General features: G+C 43.0%; 1 protein-coding gene across 4 annotated transcripts in view; it reads left to right on the forward strand.

The window, feature by feature from the left end:
* GRHL2 (grainyhead like transcription factor 2) overlaps positions 1 to 26,084 on the forward strand; it is a 71,602-nt gene extending 45,518 nt beyond the window's left edge. For 2 of the 4 annotated variants that reach the window (XM_040588267.1, XM_040588270.1), the window contains exons 10-16: positions 3,029 to 3,116; positions 3,204 to 3,343; positions 5,543 to 5,574; positions 7,048 to 7,142; positions 12,913 to 12,998; positions 20,303 to 20,367; positions 21,589 to 26,084. In XM_040588267.1, coding sequence (XP_040444201.1) covers positions 3,029 to 3,116; positions 3,204 to 3,343; positions 5,543 to 5,574; positions 7,048 to 7,142; positions 12,913 to 12,998; positions 20,303 to 20,367; positions 21,589 to 21,703 — 621 coding nt within the window. In that variant the 3' untranslated portion in view covers positions 21,704 to 26,084. The remainder of the gene's footprint in view (positions 1 to 3,028; positions 3,117 to 3,203; positions 3,344 to 5,542; positions 5,575 to 7,047; positions 7,143 to 12,912; positions 12,999 to 20,302; positions 20,368 to 21,588) is intronic. The other 2 variants (XM_040588268.1, XM_040588271.1) reach the window with 2 other exon arrangements.
* Positions 26,085 to 26,497: the final 413 nt, after the last annotated feature.

Genomic DNA, 26,497 nt, shown 5'->3' on the forward strand with positions numbered 1-26,497 from the left:
ACAGGTAGATGTGTCCAGTTTTTAAGAAAAACATTTGCCGATAAATTAGTGTCCTCTAGCTGAAACACAGTATAGCTGCTGTGGAAATAGTATCCCTGAAGAACTAAAACTGCTTTTAGCTAAGTTGTATATATTATATATATTTTAGTATTTACTCAGGCAGTTGCTTCAATTTAGTATTAATTTACATATAAACTAGAGAGGAACACCAGCTCAGATCCAGTGTGTGCTTTGTGTCATAAATGTATGGGGATAAAGGCTGCAAAGGTTGTAATTGTGTGCTTGCTCCCTGTTCTTTCTCCAATCTTTTGTCCATGTGTATTTTCCAGTAGGTAATCTTCAAAGCAACTGTTAAAGTGCACGTCTTGTTTTCTCAGTGCTAATTCTCTCTGCCCTTGCAGTCTTTTTTATCATGTGCAGATCACTGATGCTGCATTATGATAAGAGAATATAATTTTTATTCCTTAAGTAGGTTGTCAGGGAAACTTGCCACCAGGCCTATTTATATTTATATATTGCAAGATGCTTTAGCCACTGAGTGTGAAGGAACTGGGGATTCAGAGATATTTTAATTTTCTATATGTGGTTAGCTTTGCTGAAAAGAAGCAGAAGCATTTGACTTGGCAGATACCATAACATTGCTCCAAAATCAAACAAATCAATCCAGTTCTCTTTACTCTGAAAAACTTCATGTTGTTTGGAATACATGCAGTTCCTGCCTTCTTGTCTTCAGTATGGATCATCATAGAGAAAATAGATTATCATAGGGTATTGAGCAACTCTAATTGCCTATTAATCTTCAGCTTTAGAGAGAAGGCGGCTGAAGTCTATGGGCCTGTCCTGCCCTATGTGAAACACTTCAGCCTTGAGCTAGAAACAGGTGTGCACATGAGCTGCATAACGGTGAAGGGAGTGGTCCTTACAATGGTAAGGGTTTTGCTAGGTTGGAGCTGGAATGCAAGACGTAAGATCAAATAAGTTGAAGACATGGAAAAAAAAAATTTTTGATCAGCTGAAATTCATGGGCTGTGTTTTGCTAATCGTTAGTAGCAGAAGTACTCGTTGCATTTATACAAAGTACGGACATCAATGAAAAAATGAAAAACTCATTAAATTATTTGAAGGGTCAGAGCCTAATTTATAGTCCCCTATGAGAGGCTTATTTCTTCTTCTGCCTAAGGAGATATGCAAACTCTGATTGATTAGGTATGCATCAGATGGCTCAGCTGTGAAAACTGTCTGACAGAAATGCTCTGGTATGCAAAAAATTATTATGGTCCTACAACAATGACATACATCATGCAGGCTTGGCTGGCCCCTGCACTGTGCCACGTGGGATGTTCCCAGCTCAGAAGGGCTGGTAGGTAATTTTGTGGGTATTGCGGCTGCTGATTGTAAAGTGGCTGTGGCACAAATAAGCACTGGTGGGTGGGAATGGCTGCCCTGCTCAGAGATTCCCTGCATCCCAGAGGACTTTGGGGTGTCTTGCCTTGAATGAATGAAGACAAAGCTGTGAAGCTTTACCAAGAAAAATCAGTAAAACATACATTCTTTATTGCGTGTTAAAGGCTGACTCCTCCTCAGTTTCTGCTTTCCCAAGAGGAAGCTCATGCTTGCTGCTGTGCATGAAATTACTTTCATGGTTCATCCTGCTACCGGCAAGCAGCAGAGCGGCAGCAGCCAGCAGTAGGTAGGGCTGTGGCTGCCTGGCAGAGCTACTTTGTGCAGCACAGGGCTCTTAGGGATGTGCCTTCTGCAGGACAGTGGCCGTGAGCTGTATTTTTGCTCCTTTCTGCCAAAGGCCTTTAAAGATACAAATGTAGAACTAGAAACAATTTTGATAAGGGCGTGACTCTGAATCCCTTGGCTTCTGTGGTTGAGGTCAGTGACAACTGGATTGGGACCTGGGTCTGGAAGCAATGTTGCTGTTAAACACCTTCAGGTTTTTTAGAGAGCTGGTTCTTCCTCCACCTCTTTCAACCTCTGGAAGTCTATTGATGGGTTACAGCCAGGAGTACATCTTTCTTTGTATTCTTTTCAAGTTTGGTTCATTGGCTCATGTGTGAATTTTGCCATCTTGAATGGATATTTTTGACTTTCCTTACCTCCCTCCCCCCTTTCTTTTAAAGGCACTTCTAATTTTAATTTGGAAAAATGTTTAATTTTGCATGCTGACTGTCTGGGAGCATATGGAACTTTAATACCCATCACAACATGACTATTCATATTTATAAAGTAAATTAGGAGAACTTCAAAGGAGGTGTTGCTGCTTTTTATGTCAATAACAAGTTTTATTTTCTAAACTTGTTGAGAGTGTATTTACATAACAGAAGCCTGTAACTTCCCAGGAGTTCCTGGGGCCTAATAGGGCAGTGCTACATCGCTTTCCAGTTTCTGGAGGGCTTCTCCCTGTTTGAAATGCCTGTATTTGTCTGTAAGACCCCTTGCACTGTTGGCAAACTGTCAGCGTAGCCTTCTTGCACTGGCAAATCTCAAAGGCCTCTACAAAGCTGGCCACAGTGGAGCAATGCCACCCCCAGACGAGGTGGGTGGAGGAGAGTTTAGAGAAAAGCTTCGTACAGACATGATCTAAGACAACAGCAATCCTGCAGGTGTTTTACGTCAGTACATACGCAAAGTATTTGGCCTGGGCACTCCATCCATCGCAAAGGCACTGGGCTTAGGATGCTCTTTGTGCAAGCGGTGGTGGCAACAGCCCTGCTACAGACTGCGCACTGCCTGAGCCGTCCATCCTGTCTCCTCCAAACCAGCATGTGGATGTGTTCCTCTTGCTGTCTCCTGTCCTGGGGGCTGCTGGATGTGCCAGCATGAGTTTCAGGCATGCATGGGTGATCATTCCAAAGTTGGCACATTCCTAACAATCTGGACAGATTTACCTGTTAGGGGATAACCAGTCTCTGTTCAGCATTACTGATGTGTCCATCACTGCAGTTCAGGCATCGGAGGGTGCAATGCTCACAGTGCTTGCTTTTTGGGTGATATCTGTGGGTTGTCTTTTTTGCATCAGGGAGCAGAAAGGAAAATCCGAGATGAAGAGAGGAAGCAGAACAGAAAGAAAGGCAAAGGCCAGGCATCCCAAGCCTCGTGTAATAACTGTAAGTAAGACAGGCCTATCTGGTTTGGGGCTAAGTCACACTTAAGATGCCTCCTCTCAAAACCATGTTGCTTTGTGATCCTCCTAGCAGCTGAAGGGAAGTTAAGTGCACTCCCCCTGCAAAAAAAGAGCGATATCACCTTCTTCAAAACAATGGCTGACCTGGATTCCCAGCCGGTTCTCTTCATACCGGATGTTCACTTTGGAAACTTACAAAGGACTGGACAGGTAGGACATGATAATGAGACAAGCTGGTGCCCACCTGCCCTCTGACTGCCTGTGCTGCGAGGCAGGTCTTGGGAAAATAAATTACTGTTCCTGGAGTTGTTTGTTTCAGCTCTCATTTTGGTAAACGCAGCTCTTGGTGAGTCATTTAAAAAAACGCCTTTCAAGAGACAAGTGCCTTACCGAGTTCTGGGTGTGAAGAAGGAGTTTATGCTTCATTAACGTCTAGCTAATTTGTGTTTGTTATGGTTTTGCCATTCTTTTGCTAGGAAGAAAGAGTGGAACAAATAGTAAAAAAAATTTGAAATGGGAAGGTTGGTTTATGGCTGAAAGAATCTGGTTTTGAATGCGCTATTTGGCTTGATGAAATGAAGTGCCACCTTGTGGTAGCAGAGATCCCCCTCCCTGTGAAAAATGAAAACGAAGACCAAGCTCTTAACACGTGGAAGGTCAGGAGTAGGCTCTCTAGACACCACTGCCCATTTTCTGTTGGCATCACCTAGAGATCTGGAAATTCGTTGGAAGAAAATTTTTTCACTCTATAAAGTAAAAATCTATCATGCTAATGTTAGTATTCAATATTGGAAATCATAACTGCTAGTAAATGTGAGGAATTCTTTGCTCTTTTTTAAGACATACTTTATTGCTTGCTGGGAAATTGCAAACCTGAATTGGAGGGTTAGCTGTGAGAGTTTCTGGAATATAAATCTGTTATTTATTAACATCTCAGGGAGCAGAATGAAAACGTTATGTATGTCTTTATAAAGACAAATAGTAAATGGGGAAATTTTATATGCACCTTGCTGCAAAATATTAAAATAATGAAGATTAAGTGACACTAAGTGTTGGAACTGTCATTTATTTTAAAGCAGCGAGAAATGTGGTAGAGCAAAGCACAAAGAGCACAGACATTGCAATCGCAGCTGTCACTGACTTACTCTCCAAAACTGGAAAGACACCCACTCACATATCAATGCTGGGTACCTTCTGTCCTCATGGCTTTCAAAACCAGAATGTGGATTTGTCTCAAAACAGGAGAAGGTGGAAGCATTCCTTAGTATGTGTAATGCTATAAGTAATTTTCTAAACTAACTGGAAGATACCCCAGTTTGCTAGCTCATAGGCAACGTTCAGCCCTGTCCTTTGCTGCTTTATAGGTTGCAGTATTGGCATTCTTGCTATCCTAAACTTTTCAATTGTTTTGTGAATTACTTAATATAAGAATTATTTATTATGACAAGAATTTATTATTTATGAATGTTTCATTAGGAAAGTGAAGGACACTTTCAGGTCCAGGTCATAGAATGAGTTACAGACCTCAGCTTTGCACACACAGAGCTCTGAGGTGTTTTCATTGTACAGGTTCAGAAGTGAAGGCTCTCAGCGAGAGCTGAGTGTGCTCTGAGTCTTGCCAGCACAAGTGCTGGAAACCTGCCTGAGATGCCTTGCTCTGCCCCAGCAGACCACAGGGCTCTGGTGCCCTGCCTTCGCCCCACGCTTGCACAGTAACTCAGCAGCTGCGGTGATGGTACACTTGTTGGTGCTGACCTGCAGTGCAGGCACATCATGAGGAATTTGGCTGACTGTCCTGTAAAGCCTTTGACAACAGACTGTGATTTTATATCTCTGCTGCTACTGTCAGCCATGCTTGCTGCTGTTGTAAATTTGGTCCCAGTGATGTGGGCTGTACTGACTTACACAAAACAATGGTCCGGACTTGAGTTTCTGCCCACAGCCTGTGCAAAAAAGTTCACCTGTACTAGTAGTATTTGTATTTCCATTAGGCCTGTAGTTTAACGCTGGTCTTGATAGTTTGGTTAGATTTTCAGGCAGTATTAAGTACATACAAAAGCTTGTGAGTGTTGTGTCTTAAATCGTATTAGGGGTAATTTAGTCTAGTAGTGATCTGATTTAGAGGATTATAAAATAATCGGGGAAAATTATGTAAACTGGGGGAGAGGGCAGTGTCTGCCAAAATGCTTTGATACATTTCTACTAGGTGGTATTCAACAGCAGTTTTTCTAAGCCACACCTTTTCCAGATCACAATTAGAACTAGAGATGTTTGTGTTTTATAGAAGGTGAAGGATTCTTAACATATGAAAAACTGCAAACCACTTGTTGTCTCTTCTCCCTTTTGAAGTTATTCTGTTAAGCAGGTGTCTGAGTTTTGGGAATAATTCATCTTTTTCCACCCTTCTAGGTTTACTATAATACAGATGATGAGAGAGAAGGGTAAGACATTTATTGTTTCACAAGCTTTGTAGTTAGCAGTTCAAATTTATAGAAAGCAGGCGCAAAACACGGAATCAGATAAACTGATCCCCTTTTCCCCCCTTCCCTCGTGTTCTCCCATGGTTAACAGTAGCGTTATGTGTATATAATATGTGGAACTGGTAGAGGGAGGTTTATTTTAGGGTAACTTTCTTTTCCTTCACATGAATTGGCTACTTTTCCTATCTGTTTTTTATTACATTTTCAAGCAAAACGGTTCAAAGAGCCATAAGGTTCGATACAGGGACAGGACCACATATTTGATAATAAAGTGCCTTTTATACATAGAAGAGTTCTCAAATAATTTAAAAAACAGGATTTTTTTAATGAAGCACTGAACTTCACTGCATTCCTGAAAGCCGTTCAGCAGTGCATGTGTGGATGTGATGAATACAGGGACTGCAGAGAGAATGCCAAAGCACCAGAAATGCAGAAAGAGGATGGGAGATCCTGGGAAGGGGGAAGGTTGGAAATGGGAGCACCCCTGTCTCGCTTTGGAGGGATTGGAAGAATTGCAGAATGTCCCTAGAAGATTTAGAGATGTCCTGAAATAAGGACTTAAATATGCGTGGCTGAAGTTCAGCCAGTACTAACTGCAACCTGTGCAAGCCCCATACTTGTGTATGTTGCTTGAATCCCAAGTGAGCACCCTCAGATCTGAGGCTTCGGCGTAAGACAACAGCACTCATGTAAGCCTGCAAAAAGTGGCCAGTGGTAGGGAATGGCTGGGTACCTTCAGCTAACATTGACTTGAAAACACGAGGCCCTTTTTGTTTCTTTTATGAAGCTAATGTTCTTCATAAGGCTCACAGTGGAATTTGAGAAGCGAAGGGGTTTATTGCACCAAACACATTGGCTTCAGTCCTCCAAGACTGAAAGGAGTCACCGAGTCCTGCCAGAGCTACACCGAGGGGGGAGGTAGCCCTAGTGCCTTCAGCCCTTGGCTTCTCCAGCGAAGCGTACTGCAGCTTTGGGCTGGATTTGGCCCAACGTGCTACTCCTTTTGAGCTTGCTGACTTGTACGGTCTCTGCTTTTAGAAATATTGCCCGTGTTTCCTGAGGCTGTCTCCATGACCCCAAAGAGGAGGTGAATCAATGTGTAAAAGTGGGTTCAGCTCCTTACTTAGCTGTTTCTTCCTCCCCAACCCCCTTTCCTCAATATTTAAACAGTTAAAGGCCTTTGGGGTTTTCAAAATAGTATGTAACGTTGGAGCTATTTTCCTGTCACCTGTCCCAGCCAGTCAGTCTGGGCAATTTGAGAGGCCTGGAGAGTTCAGATAAGCATCAAAAGCTAAATCCTTGCAGTTTCTGGTCTGTGATACTTGAGTAGATAGTGGGGTTTTTGCCAAAGTGAGTCATGACTGCTGCTGTTGTCTCCTCTCCTGCTGCGAGCCCAGTTTTACTGTGACACAGTCCCTGTTGTGTGTTTTCTAGTAGCAGTGTCCTGGTCAAAAGGATGTTCCGGCCTGTGGAGGAGGAGTTTGGTCCGTCTCCTTTGAAACAAATGAAAGAAGAAGGCCTAAAAAGAGGTAACAGTCAATTCTTAGCAGTTAAAAATAATACTGTGGGGCTTGTGCCCTCAAGCTGGGAAGGGCTGGTGTGGCTTGGACCGAGTCCGTTGTTCGATGCTATTACAAACATGGGGTGGATGGGAGAAGAGATCATTACACTGGCGCGTATATAAGGAGGCATTTTAACAAATGCTAGTAATGACTTAAGAGCAGAAAAGGGGGAAAAAAAAAAGGACAAAAAAAAGAACTATGCTGTCTCAAGAAGGGATCAGGACATAAGTGTATATAAAATGTAAAAAAAAGCTAGAAAGTTTCTTGATCCTTGGCCAGGCTACATAGTTCATAAATGTTCCAGTAGCAAATCTGTGGTTGTCTATTTTTAGCTTTTGCTCATCTTTTCTGTTCTGGCTGGGATCACAAGCAAGTATGCAAGATGCACTGGGTCAAATACAGAGACTTAAACAGGCAAGCTCTTCCTGACTGCAGACTTAGATTAGCCTGAATAAAATCTCAGCAATCTCCTAACCAATTAAAAATATAAGGCGTGAAGAGACATCTTTCAGCAGACCTGAATTGTTTAGGAGCTTGTTTCCCTTAATTGTTTTTACTGCCCTGGGTGAATATTATTACAGTTGCGTTTTGTGTGCTGTACCAACTCCTGTTTTCCAGTCTGCTACAGTGAAACTCAAGTTGAATGACATTGAAGCAATGGTTTAGGTAGAGCTGTTAAACTTTGCACTGAAGGTAAGGATGAACAGATGGTGGTTTTGTCCACAAAATCTGCTTTGTGTACAGTCACTTCCAGTGCAGTGCTGTAGGCGATAACTTCCTACACTGCCACAGTTAGACACCTTGCAGAATATTTGCCATTCTTTCAGTCACATGAGTTTTATTTGTTTATTTATTTATTTATTTATTTATGAGTTTATTGGAGACTCCAGGGGTTTGACCAACTTACATAACTCAAACTTACAAATATTTAGAGGTTCACTGATCAGTTTGTTACAGAACAAAGCACCAAGGTACAGAAGTGAGCTCAATTGTTCTTAGCTGCACCATTTGTAAGATTCATTTGAGCTTTATAGAAACAACTTCCCATGAGCCTGCATTTGCGAAGTTTCTCTGTTGGGTAGGATGGTGTGCTTGAGCCAGGGGAAGCATAAAGATTACAGGATGGAGACTGATACCTTCCTGGAATAAATGTGAACATATTCTTCTTTTATGTAAATCTTCAGTTAATTATGTGAGGTTAGCAGTGACTACAGACTTGCATCTGGTTGACTGAAGGCTTTGACCAAATTCACATTATCAAGGGCTCCATCAAGCAGAAGGGGACAGCCACAAGAGCTACATAAAGAACTGTCATTTCCTGCAATTTCACCTGGGTTTTCCAGCTGGAAGCCTGGAGAGTTGTCTGCAAGGAGGTATTGGTTTGCTTTGATTATTCCTGTCCTTTGCTGTGGTAAGTTATTTTAATATCATCAAGGACTCACAACCATTTCAAGGGGAAGATTTGAAAGAAAAAAAATGTTTCTCAACTGGTGGCAAAACTATGTTAAGTAATTAAATCCAGGAGAAGCACGGAACCAGAGAAGCTGGAGGATGCTCTCTTCACATCCCCTTCCTGTTCAGTGTTTCTTGCAGCTTGGACTTACGCTGGCTGGAGGCCAAGTCTTTTCCAGCGTGGCCTTTGCACTGGTGAACTTCCTGCCATCAGGAACCCTGCATCTGGGACTGTGCTGATGGAGTGCAGCTCAGCTGAATCTGCTTATTTGACAGTACTGTCTTTGCCACGGGAGCCACTGCGTATGAAAATGTTCTGCTGTTTTTCCTCGGTTTAGCCATACTAGAAGCTTTTTTTTCCTCCCAGGTTTATTTGGTATAGTAGAATCAATAATGCCTAGAGAGCAGGTATAGATGGGGCACTGGTGTAATGTCTGAGAGAGAACAGGTCTGATATGTGAAAGTATGCATTAAAAGCAATGGAATCCCAAGGTGGTTCACTATCAGAGTAGTGCAGGTAAGCAGCACCCAGTGAGGGGTCCAAGTCCAGCTGAAGAACTGGAGTGGCGGCGTGTGGCCTCACCTCTGCCTGATGGAGCTAACTGTAATATTGTCAGGTGGATGCAAAAGTATTAAGGGGCAACCTTCAAGAGAACAGTTCTACAGGGGTTTGCAGAGCATCGGTAAAACAAGGTTCATATTCTCACACAGGTAGCTGTGTCTTTGTGGAGTATTCTTTCATCTCCTTGACCTCTAAGCAAGGTACAAGTACCCAGCACAGAAATGTAAAGTACATTAAGCTGTATCAAGTGTGCAGTGCAGCTAGTTACTTGGCTAGACTTGTGGCCTTTTCCTGTTTTGACTTCTCAGTAAGAGTTTTCAAATCACTTTCCCTTTCAGATTTCTTAGAGAGTTTTCCATTAATTATAAAAACCGCAGCTGTGTTACAGATCAGGGAGATTTCCAGTCCTGTAGTTCTCAGCTTGAAGAAAGTCATATTTTTGTCTAGCTTTGTCTCTCAGGAAAGTCATGTTAAACTACCCTGAAACATTTTGGATTCATAACAGTCAGGGTTTTGTGATCCATCCCTGTGGAGGACAGCTTTCACTCTGTCACTTAGAGAATCTGTGCCTGGGAAATTAGTGAAACTTCAAATGTAGGAAAGAAAAGCCAGGTCACAGCTACTAGCCTGCTTTCCTTGACTAAAATGTGCCACATCTCTATCAAGGCACCACTTTACAAAGACTGAAGTCGTTGCTCATAGAGTGTCAGTCAGAGCATCGGTAATTCCTGGGCTCAGACCTTTGTAGTGGCCCAAGTCTTGCTGTCCCATCCTGACCTTATTTTCATTTTTGCCACATGTCTGTTACTTGTCTTCTGCCTTGGCAGGTTTGTCAGTGGAAAGCCAAGCTGTTAATGCTTTCAAAAGAAGTATCTAACATTGTTCTGCGTTCACACTTAAATCCTCAGTTAAGTGGCCTGGCTTCCAAAAATCTCCCAGGTGCAACAACCTCCCTTGCCTTCAACAAGGGCTAGATTGCCACTCTGCAATTTTGTAAATCAGGGCTGTTTCTTAAATAATTAAAGATAAATCTATCACCCCCCTCTTTGTAATTCTTTGCAACGTCTATTAGGGGCTACAGTTGGTTTCAGTGCTTGTAAGAAGGTTAAGAACTGAGGCCTGTTAGTGCAAATCTGAATTTATCTTTTAACTTCCAGATAAAAGTTGCCTGGTACAAGATTCCACCCCCTCCCAAAATACTGCAGTCGGTACTGTTAAAGTGAGCTCGTCTTGACGCCATGAGCATGGTGACAGTAGGATCGGAGGGCATAAGTACGAGTTGTGTCACATCATCGGTCACGGCTTGGCGTTCAGTGGCAGTGCTGCTGAGCCCAATGCAGAATTCGCAGCCCCTTTGCCTCCGCCCTGGCTGTGCCTCCTGCTGCGGGCCAGCTGGCCGCCTCTCCGCGGTTATGCAAGCAGGAGGGCTTGTGGGGCTGCATTGTACGCTGAAGCAGGGACCTGATCTGTCTGAAGAACGACTCAGAAAAAAAGGGTTGTTTTTTCACTCACATCTGCTGTTTGAGAGAGTTCATCATCCAGGACAATTCATTGAGACAGGCCGGAGTAACAGAGCATTAAGGGCAGGGGTGAGACAGAGGGTTCTTAAAGCATCACTGTCACCAGAAGTCAGTGCCCTTGTGAATCAAAAGCTGGGATTGTCACACCTATTGGGGGAAAGAAAAAACCAGCAAACCCCCATATGTTTACTAATCCTGGCCTTCTGTGTGTATAATAGTGATTCAAGTTCCCCGTTATCCTTGTAACGGATCCTTCATTCAGCATAACGTTGCCTGATGTGCCAAGCACAACGGAGAGATTTAAAGCTCAGCACTCGGATTGTATAGTGCCCCCAACTTTAACCTTGGACCAAGTGATTTTTTTGCTCCTTTCAGATACGTTTGTAATCTGAAATACATTTCAAATACGTTTGTATTTGAAATCTGAAATACTTTCAAATACGTTTGTTAAGGCTGGCAGAGTTCCAGGTGTTTGAAAAGCCAGGAGTTACAGGACAGCCCTTTAGTCACAAGAAAAGAATTACTGAATTAATAGAAGTGTTAGTACAGGCAAAATAAGCACTTTGAACGAGTGCTTGCCCCATGCAAGTAAACATATTGGATCCACTGAAATTTAACTACTGATGTGGATTTTTTTTGTTCTCTTATATTCTAACAGTTATTGAGGTTGTGACTCAAAGTTATCTCAGCTTCTGAGTCCTTTAAAAGGACACTTTCAGGCAGGTCCCAAAGAATTACCAGAATGTAGGTGAAAAGAATGTGACTGCATGCTTGTGGTAGCGGATTTGTGACTCATACTTCTGAATTAAAAAAAAGACCACCATTGTCCAGTGTGTCTGGTTTGTAGACCAAGACAGGGGACTGATCTGCCTATGTTTCAAATCTTTTTTCAATCATTTCAAAACCTGGGCAAAGAAGCTACAATTCTCTGCAAATAGGCCCGAGTACCCTGCTACAGTCTTGACCTGAGAATTAGCTTCCAAATAATTGCTTCTGTACGAAAACCAGATACCTGTTGGTTCAAGTTGGTTGCAAGTCATTTATTGAACTACTGGTGAAGATATCTTTTGGACCACAGGAATTAGCAGTTTCAAAAGATACCGATACCTTTTTCTGTCTCCCCCCTGCTCCCCCCCCCAAAAAAAAAAAAAAAAAAAAAAAAAAAAAAAAAAAAGATGATTACTGATGTAGTTTGTCACACAGACACAAAGTACCTAACACTGTGTGTGTCTTTGTACCTAATGTGCAGCACTGCTATTTGAAAAGGCGGTTTATTTAGGGAACCAAATTAATTGTGGAACATCTTATTTAACCTGCAACTTCGATAAAAGCCATGTGAGATTATGCCTAAAACACTTCTTTAGTGTTTGTGTTTGTTTGCTTTGTAGCTGTCTGCTTTGCTTTTGCCATGTAACAGCAAGTTTTCTCCTTTAACCTGTACAAGTCAGAGAGGGGAGAACAAGAGCTAGAGAGGGCAGGGCACTGCACCTGTGAACCACTAAGACCTGGCAGGACATCTGAGGGGGTAAGGAGGAGACTTTCAGGAGCACAAATGGCATTTGTGTACCTGAGCAGGAGCGGGCTCACAGGTAAATGCGTGCCTACCAGCTGTGCTTATGAATGTCTCCCCTGTAAAGTCTCGAATGACTTTGGACTTGTTCTTTCCAGTGTTTATTTTCAGACTGGCCAGGCCCATTTGCAGTCATCCATGTGGTAATGTCAGAAGGAGCTATTCCTTTTCCTTGTCATTGATTTTAAAGGCTCAGCTAAAGGCAAACCAGACTTGCCTTTTCTAAATGTCCTTTCCCAGTCTTTTGGATGAAGCCTGGAGAGGTGCAAGCTGAGACACAGGGTTAGGAAGACCTAGCTTTGTGTTTTGTCCTGTGACCCAGGAACAGGGCCCCAGTGCTTTTTAGCTTCTCTTATTTCAGTAAATGAAGGTTTAAGTTCTGGAAGATATAAATTCCTCACATTAAATTTGCTGAATTTTCTTTGTGGGTTTTCAAAGCAACTATGATGTGTCTTCCATGTTTAGATCACTGCTGATATCAAGAGTACATATTTTTTTAAGTGCAAACCATCTTCAGCACTTCATTTTATCTGTCACGGATTAATATTTGTTTTTCTATTCAGTGTGGGCTGTTTTGTCTGTTCAATTGACTGAACCTGCTCCAAGTTTGACTTTTTTTTTTTTCTGTTTCAGTGCTTTTGTATGTGAGGAAGGAGACAGATGAGGTGTTTGATGCTTTGATGCTGAAATCACCCACAGTAAAGGGGTTGATGGAAGCGGTAAGTATCTGATGTCCCCATATTGTTTGTCTGTCTTGGCAAGAAAATCTTGAGGCTTTCAATGTCTTTATTGAGATAAAACATAATATAAAGATGAATTTATTCTCAAATACATTTAAAGCATTTCATAAAGGCTTTCTGGAGTACGCCTCTGAAATGCTGGCATGTTCCAAATTCAGTGCTGTCAGCAGGTTGCTGGGATAAATAGTGTCACAGAGCCGAATTATTGGAGGCCTAAGCCTTGAGAAATGGTGGTAATTAACCAGTGTTAGGGAAGCAGGGCTCCATTTTCTGAAATGCTTTTTTCTGAACTGATGATTCACAGCCTGCTGAATCTTCTCCTGTAACGCTCATTGGTGTGTTCGGAGCCATCTTTTAAAGAAGAGGCCCAAGGATGCACTGTTCCCATGTGAATTTCATATGGCTTTTGCGTAGTTGCTGTTCTTGCACGAGGCAGTTGCTGAGCCAATGCAGGCTAGTCATTCATACCTCCTGTCTCACATTCCTTCTCTAGCCCTCACTCCTAGAGTGACCTACATACCAGCCTGCCTCCTTGATGCTTTTTTGACTTGAGTTTTGGCTTGTTACCCATTAGCTGTGGTCATGAGTGGCTGTTTCTGCATTTAATCCTGTTTATATGGGCTGATGGCTAGTAGATGTGTGAAATTTGGTAAGGGAAGAGTCAAGAAGCAGCCATGTGTCTCACTGCTTTGATGGGAGGACTAATGTGAGACTGACATATGGGATGAAGAGTTGATTTCCAGCCTTGGTTACATATAGGAGAGAAGATGGGAATGGATGAAAGTGTCCTTAGAGAGCTCAGCTGAGTGCTAGAAGTGTGTCTGTTCATACTCTCATAAAACTGTCACAGTGTCTTATTACACATACTGGAAATGTCAGATATGGTAAAGGTTGAGTTACTAGGTCAGTATTTGACCAGCAGCAAAAGGCAAAAGGGTTTGTGGGTTGGTGAAGTTGTTTAAAGCACCTATTCAGATCAGGGTATCTCTGAGGAGAGACAGCTGCTGGGTTCTAAGGATGTCCTAACTGTGCTTGTGCCGATACTGTTTGTTAGCTGTGACTGCAGCTCAGTTGTTAGGACACACACGTATCATAAAAACCAGGCTTTGCTTGAAGAGGCTGCAGTCTGTTTCTTGATAAGCTGTAACATGATTTCATCTTGTCTTTGTATGGAAATTAAAAGTATGCTATAGTCCTTCAAGCTAACGTGACTCTTTTTTTTCTCCAGTAGTCTGTGCCTCTCCATGCCTGTTCTCCAGCCACTGTGTAACATAAAAAGAAAGCTGGTGCAGAGACAGGAAAGGTTTCTGCATACCTCTGTCAGCGCAGCTGCTGACTTGGTGGCATGTTTTTGGCACCAGAGAAATCTGATCTGTTGTAAAATGTCCCAGTTCACTGGAAGGAACATATCGAGAAAATTTTAATTCGCTTTGGTGGAATATTGTGGATAAATCAATGCCAAAAACCTGTCAAACTGCATATTCTTAAATACTCTACTACAGTTGTTTCAGCAAATCATGTAATTTTGTAATTAAGCAAATCCTAAATGCTTAATTCTAAACTCAGTACCAAGAACTTAGAAACTGAGGCTCTGAAAATTGTAGAGCCCCAGATCTGAAAGATAACACCAATGATCCTGAATCGTACCCTCTTCTCTGTTTATGGATTTTACTTTTTTGTTTGTTTGTTTGTTAATCACTGTTCCTGGTCTGTGGCTTTCTCCTAACTTCCCATGATTAATGAGATTGTTTTCTCAGATACCGTGTTTATTTTATTTGCTTGTGTACCCCCATTCCAAATGAACAGTTAGATTCCATCTCAGACTTCTTTCTTCTGGCAAATATCTGCAGGTCTCAGGTTTCAGAGATACAGCACATCTCAGAAAGTGATGCAAATGCTTGATTTTTAAGATGTTTGTATCTTACGCTAGTTGGTCTTGATCAACAGAAAATAGTGAAACGATTGCCCATCACAAAACATGACACGTGGTGACTGGCCAGCTCTAAATCCTGCTTTCAGCCCCATCCAAAGCTAGTCCAAAGACCCCAGTCTTAGATTTTGTGGAATCACATATTTATTCAAATTACAGAAGGCAATCTAAATTAGGAAATTCGAGCATCTCCCGAAGTTTTCTAAAATTAAAAAGTAACAGGTGAGCTCAATAGAGTTCACTTAGACCAAAGGTCATTAGATACCCGTCTATGCGTGTGTCCTTCCAATCAATGTAGGGTTGGTATTTCCATAGAAAGAAGTTGACAAAAATGCTTTCTTATGTGCCTCAGCCAGCCCAGATGTTGCCCTTTCTGTCTCCCTGATTGCAGCAGAGAAAGCATTTCTGGTGGCTTGTGCAATCAGGTATGTGCCACAGACAAACTTGCCATGTCAGGGGACTGCAGCCCATGTCAGGGGACTGTTATTTCAGTGCCACTCTGAAGACTGTCCCACTGTTCAGGCATCCTAAGGGAAGGAAAGAATTCTTTGCTCAGCAGATTGAAAAATAGGCAATGGGGGTGATAAAGGAAAATATTTGTCCAGATAAAGGTATCTTTTTAAAATGTATTGTAGCCTGCTTGAGGTCAGATAAGAAATCTTTTTGTTTTATATAGAAGTTGGCAGTAGTGGTGTTCCCCCTGAATTGGCAACAAATGTTTTTCAGAAGTGGGAGTGCAGTGAGATGCCCTAGCAGATGCTGGCTCTTGGCTTTCTCAGATTCTGCAGCAGGACTTAGCACATTTTCTCTCAAGACTTGTTTTCTGAGCCTGTGAGGGGGAGGCTGTCCATACCCTCACTTCAAGCCTTGCTTCTACAGCTTGCTGTTTGGTATAATTGGTTGAATCCTTAGGGGCTCCTGAGAAATGTGCTTATTCAGTCAGCTGGAAGTCTTTTGCAAAGCTCGCTAATCCCTGCATGTTATATAAATCCTACACCTGTCGTAGTGTCATCATTTAACCCCAGCCGGCAACTAAGTACCACACGGCCACTCACTTGCTCCCCCTGCCCTGGTGGGATGGGGAGGGGAATCAGCAAAAAGATGAGACCCATAGGTTGAGATAAGAACAATTCAATAAATGAAATAAAGCTAATGATGATGGTGATGAAGAAGAAGAATAAAAGGAAGATAACAAAAAGAGAGAGAGGAATAAAACCCAAGAAGATGAAGAAGAAAAAGAAGCTAACAAAGAGAGGAATAAACCCCCAAGAAAAACAAGTGTTGCCCAATACAGTTGCTCACCACCCGCTGACCAATGCCCAACCAGTCCCCCAGCAGCAAGCGGGGGCTCCTAGCCAACTCCCCCCACTTTACACTGAGCATGAGTTCTATGATATTGGACATCCCTGTGGCTAGTTCGGGTCAGCTGTCCTGGCTCCGCTCCCTCCCAGCTTCTTGTGCATCTCCTCGTTAACAGAGCATGGGAAACTGAAAAGCTCTTGACTTAGGGTAAGCTCTACTTAGCAACAACTAAAACACCAGTGTGTTATCAACATTGTTCTCATACTAAATCCAAAACACAGCACTGCACCAGCTACTAGGAAGAAAATTAACTCTATCCTTGCTGAAACGAGGACACATAGGCAATGTGATTCACAAGGCTTTCTTAGCCCTGCATCTCATAGCTTTCATAGGAAGTGGTGTCCCAGAGGCCCAAACCACTCTGAGCAACATTTGGAATGTGTGTTAGGTATCCCAAATATCCTAGGGAAGTTTAATGCTGGAATGTGCAGAATGCTGTGTATTAGCTGCCGTTAAACCTCCTTGGCACAGGAATGTTTCTCCATTTGTTTATTTGCATGGAGTCAGTGAAAAGTGTCTTCAAGTACTGATCTTCATAATATCATTATATGATTCTAATATCATTAGGCTTCAGTGTTAACAACCAGAGAGGTGTTATGAAGGATTTTTTCAACAATCTGATGAAATGGAACCATTTTTATTATTGTGTTCCATGAAAGCTTAAATTTAGGGGTACAACAAAACCACAGATACAACAGATTGCTTATCTGACGTTCTGTTCATGGCAAGCAAAGCCAGAGGGCTAGCAAGAATACAAGGAGAACATGGAAGTTTCTCTGAGAACTTCTCTAAGACAGTCAGGATTTGCCCAGAGGAGTCGCCAGCCTCACGTCTGGCAGCTGCCCTCCATGGGCAGCACAGGATGAGGCATGGAAGGAAGGGGGAGTTGGAAAAATGGTGGTAGACGAGGGTGGAGTGTGAGTGAGAGGCAAGATGTGAGTACCTGCACAAGTGCTTCTGGCCAGAGGTAGGTGATTCCTTCTACTGGCTATCCTGCCCATGGATCCTCCCTTGGATTTATGCACACAGGTTGGGTCAGGCATTTACAAAGGCAAGGTGGGGCAGCCTGTCACATCTGTGATGGAGAGTAGCTGGAATAGGTCATCCCACGCAGAGATATGGCAAACCCTGGGTTCAAATCACCCTTGTTCTGCCCTGTTTGGAGCAAAGACTTGAACTTGCTCCAAATAAGCTGAGTATGTTATGGAACGTCTTTGCAGGATGCTTTTCCACCCTGTGTACGCGGTTACATAGCTTTCCACAGGATACACAGAGCCTTTTGCATAGGCTACATAGAGCTCAGAGTGAAAAAGATTGGCTTTATAGTCCAGTGGTGAGGATGCTTGTGTGAGATACAAGACAAGTGGGGTGAAGCTGTCTTTCATAAATGTAGTAAAAAAAACCCCAACACACTCTCCCCCACAGCAGGAAGAGTGTGACCACAGCATACAAGTTTGTGCATCCTTTTTGCTGAATTAGGCCTCTGCCAAAGCAGGTGAGAACATGGAACCAGGACTACCACCAGTATCTCCAGCACCATATTCAAAAGGGCAGTGAAACATGCTGATACAAGTAAAACTGAAGTAGCAAATACAGCCCACAATTTAATTTGTATTTTGTTCTCTGCTAGGTGCAAAACTTTGCGGGGTGGATGGGTCTAGTGTGCCTTATCAGTTACTCTTCATTTACAACCTCCCCTTTCTGTTAGCCACAGATGTACTCTGTGGTCAGAGGAAACGGGTTACAGTGTAAAAGAAGCTTTATTAGTTCTCCAAAATCTTGGAGTTACGCTATACTTTTTAAGTACAAAATTGTGTCATAGGTTAAGATGGCAATTCTACAAGTATAGGTGATGTAGGCAAATATAGGCTAATTAATTCTTTCTTTTAGAGAATCCTGGGTCTCTGAACGGGAGCTGTGCTTGGGATACAACCTGTGGCTGTTTGAATCTGTCCTTGGTGCTGAGTTTATCCAGTGCTTTCTTTCCCTTTTCTATTTCATTATAATTGCTTTAATTTACTTCTCTAAGGTATCACTTTTTCTCAAACAAAGTCTGAACAGAAACACAAAGAAAGGATTTTACAGTGACTGATGTTTGGCAGTCTTTAAATGGGTATTTAATTGTGCATTTCGGTTCTCTAATGTGGAAGATAAATACTCAGCTATTTAGCTGCAACTTCATTTCACCTGGGAAGAGCAAGAAGCTTACTTTGGTTGGCAGCAGAGTACCACAGAACGTAATCACTGACAAAACGCCATTACAAAATATGTAATTATTTTGCCTTTTGGGACAACCCTCTTCTAAAGTATGAGCTATGAGGTGTGTTCCCTCAAAGAAGAGCCATAGTTTGGAAAGGAAAGCTGGCTCAGACAGAGGTCTCAGGGACACCGTCTCCATGAGCACACCACAGGTTCGCTGCAGAACGGACATCCAGAATAGTTACCAATACACTGCTGCAAAGCAATGCCAAAGCATCCCAGTGAAGTGCTTGTTTAGTATTGGTAATTTGTCAGCTAAGTAGTCCTTCCTTCAAAATTTTTCCTCTATTTTCTGCTTTATCATTTTGAGTAGCTGGCATGAGGTTTATTTTAGAAGTTCTTTACCTTGCTAACACACTCCTCTGTGACATTCAGATGATGTTTTGTGAGCCAAATCGTGTTCTCATTTTGCCACCCTAGTAATTAGACTGAGTCATCTCCCCAATGATATAGAAGCTTCCTAATCCTGTGTGTAGCATGTTTGTAGCCTTCCCCCAATGAAAGGTACCTTGCAGATACTTTTCAGACAAAAGTACCATAGATTCATAGAATGGTTTGGGTTGGAAGGGACCTTAAAGATCATCTAGTTCAACCCCCTGCCATGGGCAGGGGCGCCTTCCACCAGACCAGGCTGCTCAAAGCCCCATCCAGCCTGGCCTGGAGCACTGCCAGGGATGGAGCATCCACAGCTTCCCCGGGCAACCTGTGCCAGTGTCTCACCACCCTCACAGTACAGAATTTCTTCCCAATATCTAATCTGAATCTACCCTCTTTCAGTTTAAAGCCATTACTCCTCATCCTGCCACTACCTGCCCTTGTAAAAAGCCCCTCCCCAGCTTCCCTTCGGCCCCTTCAGGTACTGGAAGGCAGCCGCAAGGTCTCCCCAGACCCTTCTCTCCTCCAGGCTGAACAACCCCAACTCTCCCAGCCTGTCCTCATACGAGAGGGGCTCCAGCCCTCTGACCATCATCATGGCCCTCCTCTGGGCTCGCTCCAACAGGTCCATGTCCTTCTTATGCTGGGGGCCCCAGGGCTGGATGCAGCACTGCAGGGGGGTCTCACAAGGATGGAGTAGAGGGGGAGAATCACCCCCCTTGACCTGCTGGCCACACTTCCTTTGATGCAGCCCTGATTCAGTTGGCTTTCTGAGGTGGAAGCGCATGTGGTTGGGCCATGTTGAGGTTTTTGTCCACCAAGGACTGTGGATGGTCCTGTTATCTTAACAAACCTTGAAATGCTATTGAGGAATAGAATTGTGCGTATTTTTTTGTGGATCCATCAATCTATCAGCTCCTGTTGTGTTGCTACTCATCTGCCTTCTGCCTGGTGGAAGCCTTTGCTTCTGCAAACCCAGAAAATTAGAAAAAGAAATGGCAGAAAGGCAGCTGCTCAGATTGAAATTCCCTGGTAAAATCTGAAGCTGGGAAGAGTTGTTGACTCCTTGAGCAGAGTAGTAGGAGATGGTGAGGCAGTTTTGATGACTCACACCCTATGAAAACTATAGTCTCCAACTTCCTGGATGGAAATGGCTGTGGGTTTTTGATCAATATGTATAGAATTATTCACCCCTAAGTCATCCTTAAATGAAGTTACGGTATGGTTGCGAGTGACTTTTCTGTATAGCTATCCTGTCAAAGTTTGCAGAGGTAGTGTTTTAATGCCTTATGTAAATAGAGAGGTGATATTTTCATATTTCTTATTAATGATATTTCTTTTATTTTTATGATTTCAGATCTCTGAGAAATATGGGCTTCCAGTTGAAAAGATTGCAAAACTTTATAAAAAGAGCAAAAAGGGGTAAGTAAACTAACTAGGGGTTATTGCAGGATCTTTAGGAGCACTCAGAGATCCCAACTATGCTTGGAGCCTCATGGTGTTGGGCAATATAAACACTTGTATGAGGCATGCCTATGTGCTTGAAATCTTAATATTTACAGAGACAGCAAGGGGTGGCAGAGGGGAAAACATTATTCTCCAGCATGTCTGACCAGTATTCATATGCTTACTGTGAAGAAGCAGAGTTTGTGTTTGGAAAATGTATTTGGATAAAGTGTGTTTTGTAGACTGTACGCTTAATAACATTGTGGAGTGCTAGCATGGGAGAGGTGCAGCCTTTGCTGTGAATGTGGTGTGGAATTTCCCTGCAGTGTTAAGAAAGAAGTAGGCCACTCTCCGAATCTGAAAGGCAGGCAGGCAGCGTTTGCTGCAGGGGTTTCAGCTGAGTAAATTTAGACATGAGCATCACAGCTCTGATTTTAGAATAGCTAGGCTACTACTCCTTGCTATAAATCTAAATCTCTCTACTTTAACTTTTTTTTTACTTCTAAATAACTACAATATTGTGGTGTTATAATTTTAAATCAATAATTTATTTTCAGCTGTAACTATGGCATTGTTGTGTGTGGGGATTTCTTTGGCTTTTGAGAAGACAGGTGAAACGTCTCATGTTTTCCTTCTTTCTAACACTGTTTGCAAGTGATACGTTTGTTGGAAGAAACACCCTAAGTTAACGTGCAAGGAAAGCACTTGTACACATTTCTAATAGTTGTTGATATTCTCACGTCTAAGCTGAGCTCTGGGCCTGTGAGCTGTGTGCAAAGCACAAATTACGCTGCTCCCCGGTGCTAGCAACTCACACCACAGAGGTGCAGCAGTTCACACGGCATGGCTGAGGAGCAGCACGCGGGTACACCTGAGGGAGCCAACCCCGGGCAGGGGAGACCCCAGCTAGCTGGGTCTGCCAGGGATCTGTGTGCAGCTTACCTCGTCGGCAGCTTCAGCAGGTTAACATCCCAGCACTGGATGGGATGTCTCTTGCCTTAGCTACTTTGGCAAGGAGCAGCCTCTAATCCAAAGACTGTAAAGGACTATGGGGCACATCTTGGTGATGATTCCCACTGTTGTCCCTGTACTGGCATGTGCTGGAGTCTGGTTTTGCATTGTAGTGAAGTGAGCACATGCAGTGGAGCTTTCAGTGTCCTGGTGTGTGAAAATAATAATTTTTGCCTTTGTCGCCAGTATCCTGGTAAACATGGATGACAACATTATTGAGCACTACTCCAATGAGGACACATTCATCCTGCACATGGAGAGCATGGTCGAAGGCTTCAAGATCACACTGACAGAGATCTAGCCTCAGACAGAGCCTTTTTGTAAGGAACCACAGCATTTCATCCTGCTTGGAAAGCAGAGGATTCCCCGGGAACTTGACAGACATTGATCAGAGAAACTGTTACAAGACTGCTTTGAGAATACTGTCCATTCTGCACATGTGCACCCACTGCACATAGACTTGGGTTTGTCAAGCACAAGGCCACTCATGTTAACCTGGTCCCTTATTTATTGTTCCCCACTCTCTACTGTACAAGCAGTTACCAGCCCCCAGATTTGTAACCAGATGACCCACTGCAAATGTGAAATGCAGCATTTTAATCCATACTTCAGTGTGGATAAGCTCATTCTAAAACATGTTATGGAACCATGCTGGTCTAGTTTCAGAAATCTGGTGTAAATCACTTTACCGGTAGTTCTCTGTCATTGCTAAAAAATTGGTGCAGTGCTAAAGATGGGGAAAGTGGCTGACAGTTCACCTGCTCAGACGGATCCATATCTCTCTATAGTGTATAGTCTTGCCAAATACCTCTGGTAGTTCTCAGCATGTAGCAATGAGGACTTGTAAGTAAGGCATTCAGCTACAAATGTCACTTGTAAGTAAATGGTAAAGAAACCATTTTAACCTTGTATATAATGTTTATAATATGCAATAATATATTTTAACTACTGTATGTGGGCATGTTTACTGCCACTATGTTTTTGTATGTATTGGGTTTAGGGTTTAACAGAATCTTTCCTAGAGGATTAGATTGCTGCAATCTGTTTAAGGAGTGTGTACTGAGAAGCTGATAACTGTACCTGCGCTCATATGCTCCACCCTTGCCTAACCAGTTTTATACCGAAATATTGGAGCAAACCACGCTGCAGGGTCTGGAGTGCTCTGGTGCAATGGGACCCACCTTAGGTACCCGAGTCCCAGCTGTAGATACCTGAGTGTCCCATCCAGCTGTCAGCAAATCCAAGAGGCACTATGTGTCTGCTGCCTGGTGTGCCTAGAGGTACAGAAGGGACTTCTGCCTGTTCTGTTAATGAAGTGGAGGCTCTCAAAGTGGGCTTTTCTCAAGCCCATGGAGGGAAAGGTGCTTTCCGCAGCAGCCTGCTCATTAAAACATTCCTCTAGATTGTAAGAAACAGGATTTAAAACTCTTCTTAAGGGTACTTGCTCTTCTATCTCCATTGAATGATTCTGTTTTGATTCCTAGGGCAGTTGGGTGCAGTATAAACCTGGGCTTGATGTAAATATTTTATCGAAACTGGAACAATTTTACCAGTGGAGACTGAATATCCCACAACTGAGGTGTGGAGACAGGTCTCTCTTATAAGGGCTGGATCTGAACCCAAGCTGAACTATGTTTTCCCATCAAATTCCACCCCTGTCTCATGAATTCTGTGAAGAGAGTCACACAGGATAAAATCACCCCAGGAAAGGGTTTCAAGGCCTGAATGTCCCTGCGCATCCAAACCCAGCACCTTTCCTCTCCAGTTCCTCTGGCTATCGGTGAGAGCTCCTCACTCAGCATACAACCCTGTGAGTTTAGCTGCAAGCATTTTATCTTCTATGCACTGTACGCGGATTCCATGTGACAGACAGAAACATGGGTCCTTTCCTACCTGCAACCTTTAGAGTTTCTTTTTTTTTTTCCTTCTGAAATAGTTTTTTCATTTAGTCACAGAATCTTTATTTGGTTGTTAATGGTGTAAAGAAATACTGCCTAGTTTAACAGGCCTCATTCTGTAGTAGTGTTTTGAGCTGTGTGGAGCTATTTACATTCAAGCAAAGTAGCTGGGATAGCTGACCAGTCTGATTTGGTCATATTTTTGCATGAATTGTCCTGCAACTCTTGCACATTTTCTTAACTTCATTAGCAATAGCTTCGCATTAAAATCTGTACTTCAAATAGAAATGTTAGGTACCTGTCAAAGTTTCTGTGGGACCAGAACCTATAAAAGGTTCAGACCATTAGCATCAGGGCTAACATAGCCAGAATCCTCTTACATCTGCAAAACAAAGTGTCTGTTCCGTTGCGTTCCCTCCCTCTTCCTTTGTCATGTGCTCTTTCTCCTTCTGATGCAGAATTTTGTAGTAATTCCCTTATCTTTTTATAAATATGTACTCCAGCAAAGATGCCTTTGCTACCCTGCTCAAGAGCAGACATCTGGGGAATACAGGGGATTTTTTTGCGATTCAGTTTGTTTCTGCTTGGCTCAGGCCGAGATAAAAAGTCTGTGCTGACTTAGCTCAGATACTTTTTCCCTAAAGAAAAAAGGGGACAGTTTTAGCAGGTGGCATTAGGAACTGTCACACAGGACTGGTGAGCAGTGGTGTTCTTGTATTTCTCTGTTGTTTGACAGTGTTTGGGATCCTAAGGATATTAGCTGGGGTCTCTCAATTGGTTGTGTTATCTGGGCAGAAGCTGCAGGTGAAGCGTAGGAGTAAATGTACACGGGAGTTGGGCCCTGGTTCTGCCCCCAACGAGCCTGCCATCCAAGCTCTCTTATCTGGAGTTCCTGTGGCACCTGGGGCTGGTGTCGATTGAGGACAGTGAGAATTTGGGGTTCACAGAGAATGACAGGCGGTGGGAGGGACAGTCCTGGGCTGCTGGGGTGCAACATGTGCTGCACCAGCACTCAGGTTAACGGGACATTCTTGTCTTATGTATGAGCTGGGTTCTGTTGGGTGCTGCAGCATCCTACGCCAAGGAGCAGTGTAGGATCAGTGAGACGTGCCAGACTCTAGGAAATACTGGGGCTTAAGGAGCTATCTTTCCATTGCCATTTTAGGAGCTTTCAGTCAGGCTCTGTCCAGGGAAGGGAAGTTGCTTCCAGGATTAACTGAAAGCTTTTCTAAACACATCTTGAAGAGTGTGAATTCCTGATATAAGAGAGCTGATACTCCTGCCTTTAGTTCCTTCTTACCATCTCAATGAAGCTAGCAGGGTTGAGGAAGATGAGTAGGATTTACCCTGATGGTAAGGTTGTTTTAAAACATCAGTGAGATCTAGTTAAGGTTGATCTCCCTTAACTTCATCTGCCAGGGTCTGAGGGCTTTGTTTCTCTGCTCCAGATGCAGGTGCATCGCAAGCACCTAGGACATCACAAAGAACACGTCACCACTGTGCACCCCTTTAGTTGTACTTGCAGCACCAGCTGCTGGAGGAGCACTGAACCTTGGATGCTGGTCGTGGCAAACTACAAGCTGTCAGGGTTCACCTTGTTGGTCAAATCCAAGCTATCAAAGTGATGGGGAAGGGCCAGTACAAGTAATGCAAACTTCTGAAGCAGTGGCCTGCCTCATGCCCTGCTTGATTCAAAGGTCTTGAGGAGTATGAAGTGCTTGCACATTTAAAATACACGTTGCTTTTGTTTCGTGAAAAATACCAATTCATGCTGGATCTTCCAAACATTACGAGTTAAATGGAAGTGAGATTGGGCTACTGTTCAGCAGGGGACAGGAATAGCTGCCTTGCCTGCTCTTGTCTCTGTGGCTGTGGTTGTTTATTTAAAGGAACAAAGCTTTCATTTCCTTGCCTTCTTCAAGACAGCAGTCTTGAATCTTAACTAGTGCAGCCTGAAAGGTGGCTTGCTGCTCAGCTGATTTTCCCTATGACGAATTAGAGCAGTGCTGTGTCTGTAGATGTTGGGTTTCAAAAGACCCTTGACAGAGGTGTGCAAAAGGAGACTAGGCTTCTAAGCTCTAGTTTTGGTTCCCACTACAGATTTGGCACTACGTCCGTCCATTTGATGTTATATTATGAAACCCCCAAATCTCAAATTTTAGTTTCTTTCTACACAGTCAAATGCTGATATTCCCATAATAAAGTGCATCCTTGCAGTGAAGCTTTGTTAATGTACAGTGATATCCCCTTCAAGACACTGCGGAGGATTTTTACTGTTGAATGTAAACCACAAAGAAAAGAACTTCCCCGCGCCCCCACCCCCCCCACCCCCCCCACTCCGTGTGTCCTCTCTCATGAAGTTTTTTGTCAACGAATTCAGAGATCAAGTGTCTGTCTTGTATATTTTCCTCTTTCAGGCTATGAATTGTTTAAATGTTGTAAATTAATTCAAACAGTTAGTAAAAACTAAACTGTCCAGCTGTCAGACATCCTGTATATTGATTGATATGAAACTGGAAAGGAGTATCTTAGGACTTTTAAAATGTAAAGCTTATGAAATGTTTATATGCTCTTCCATTTCCTATGAATTGAGACAAGATACAAACAAGAATGTTTGTGCCAAAGTTTGTGACAAGCCCTTTTTCCGGCAAACAAGGAAACTCTATGTATAAATAGTGTGCTTTTATATTAAGAAAATAGCTCATGTAACTTAATAGTGTTGCAACTGGGAGAGGGGTTTGATAAACTGTAAATACAGCTATTTTATTTTTTGTACATTTTTAAGAAGGAAAAAAATAAATATTCCTATGTATGAGATAATATTTCTGTTGCTGCAGTGTGTATTACTACATACTGGGGATTTGAGTTCCTCCTTCTGAGCCCAGAAAGCTTTTCAAAAAGAAGAAAACAGAAATTCATTCTACCGAGAAAACAAGAGCAGAGATTGAAAAGAATAGTTATCACCGAAACATGGGCTTGATGACTGGCCTGGAGAGAGCAGTGGATAATGTCTACCTGGACTTCAGTGGTCTTTGACACTGTCTCCCATAAGATCCTCACAGAGAAGCTGTTGGTCTACAGGCTGGATGAGCAGACAGTGAGGTGAACTGAAAACTGGCTGAACAGCTGGGCCCAGAGAGTGGTGATCAGTGGCATAAAGTCTAGCTGGAGGCCAGTGACCAGCAGTGTACTCCAGG

Source organism: Falco naumanni, chromosome 3, assembly GCF_017639655.2.
Source record: "Falco naumanni isolate bFalNau1 chromosome 3, bFalNau1.pat, whole genome shotgun sequence".
Lineage (NCBI taxonomy): Eukaryota > Metazoa > Chordata > Aves > Falconiformes > Falconidae > Falco > Falco naumanni.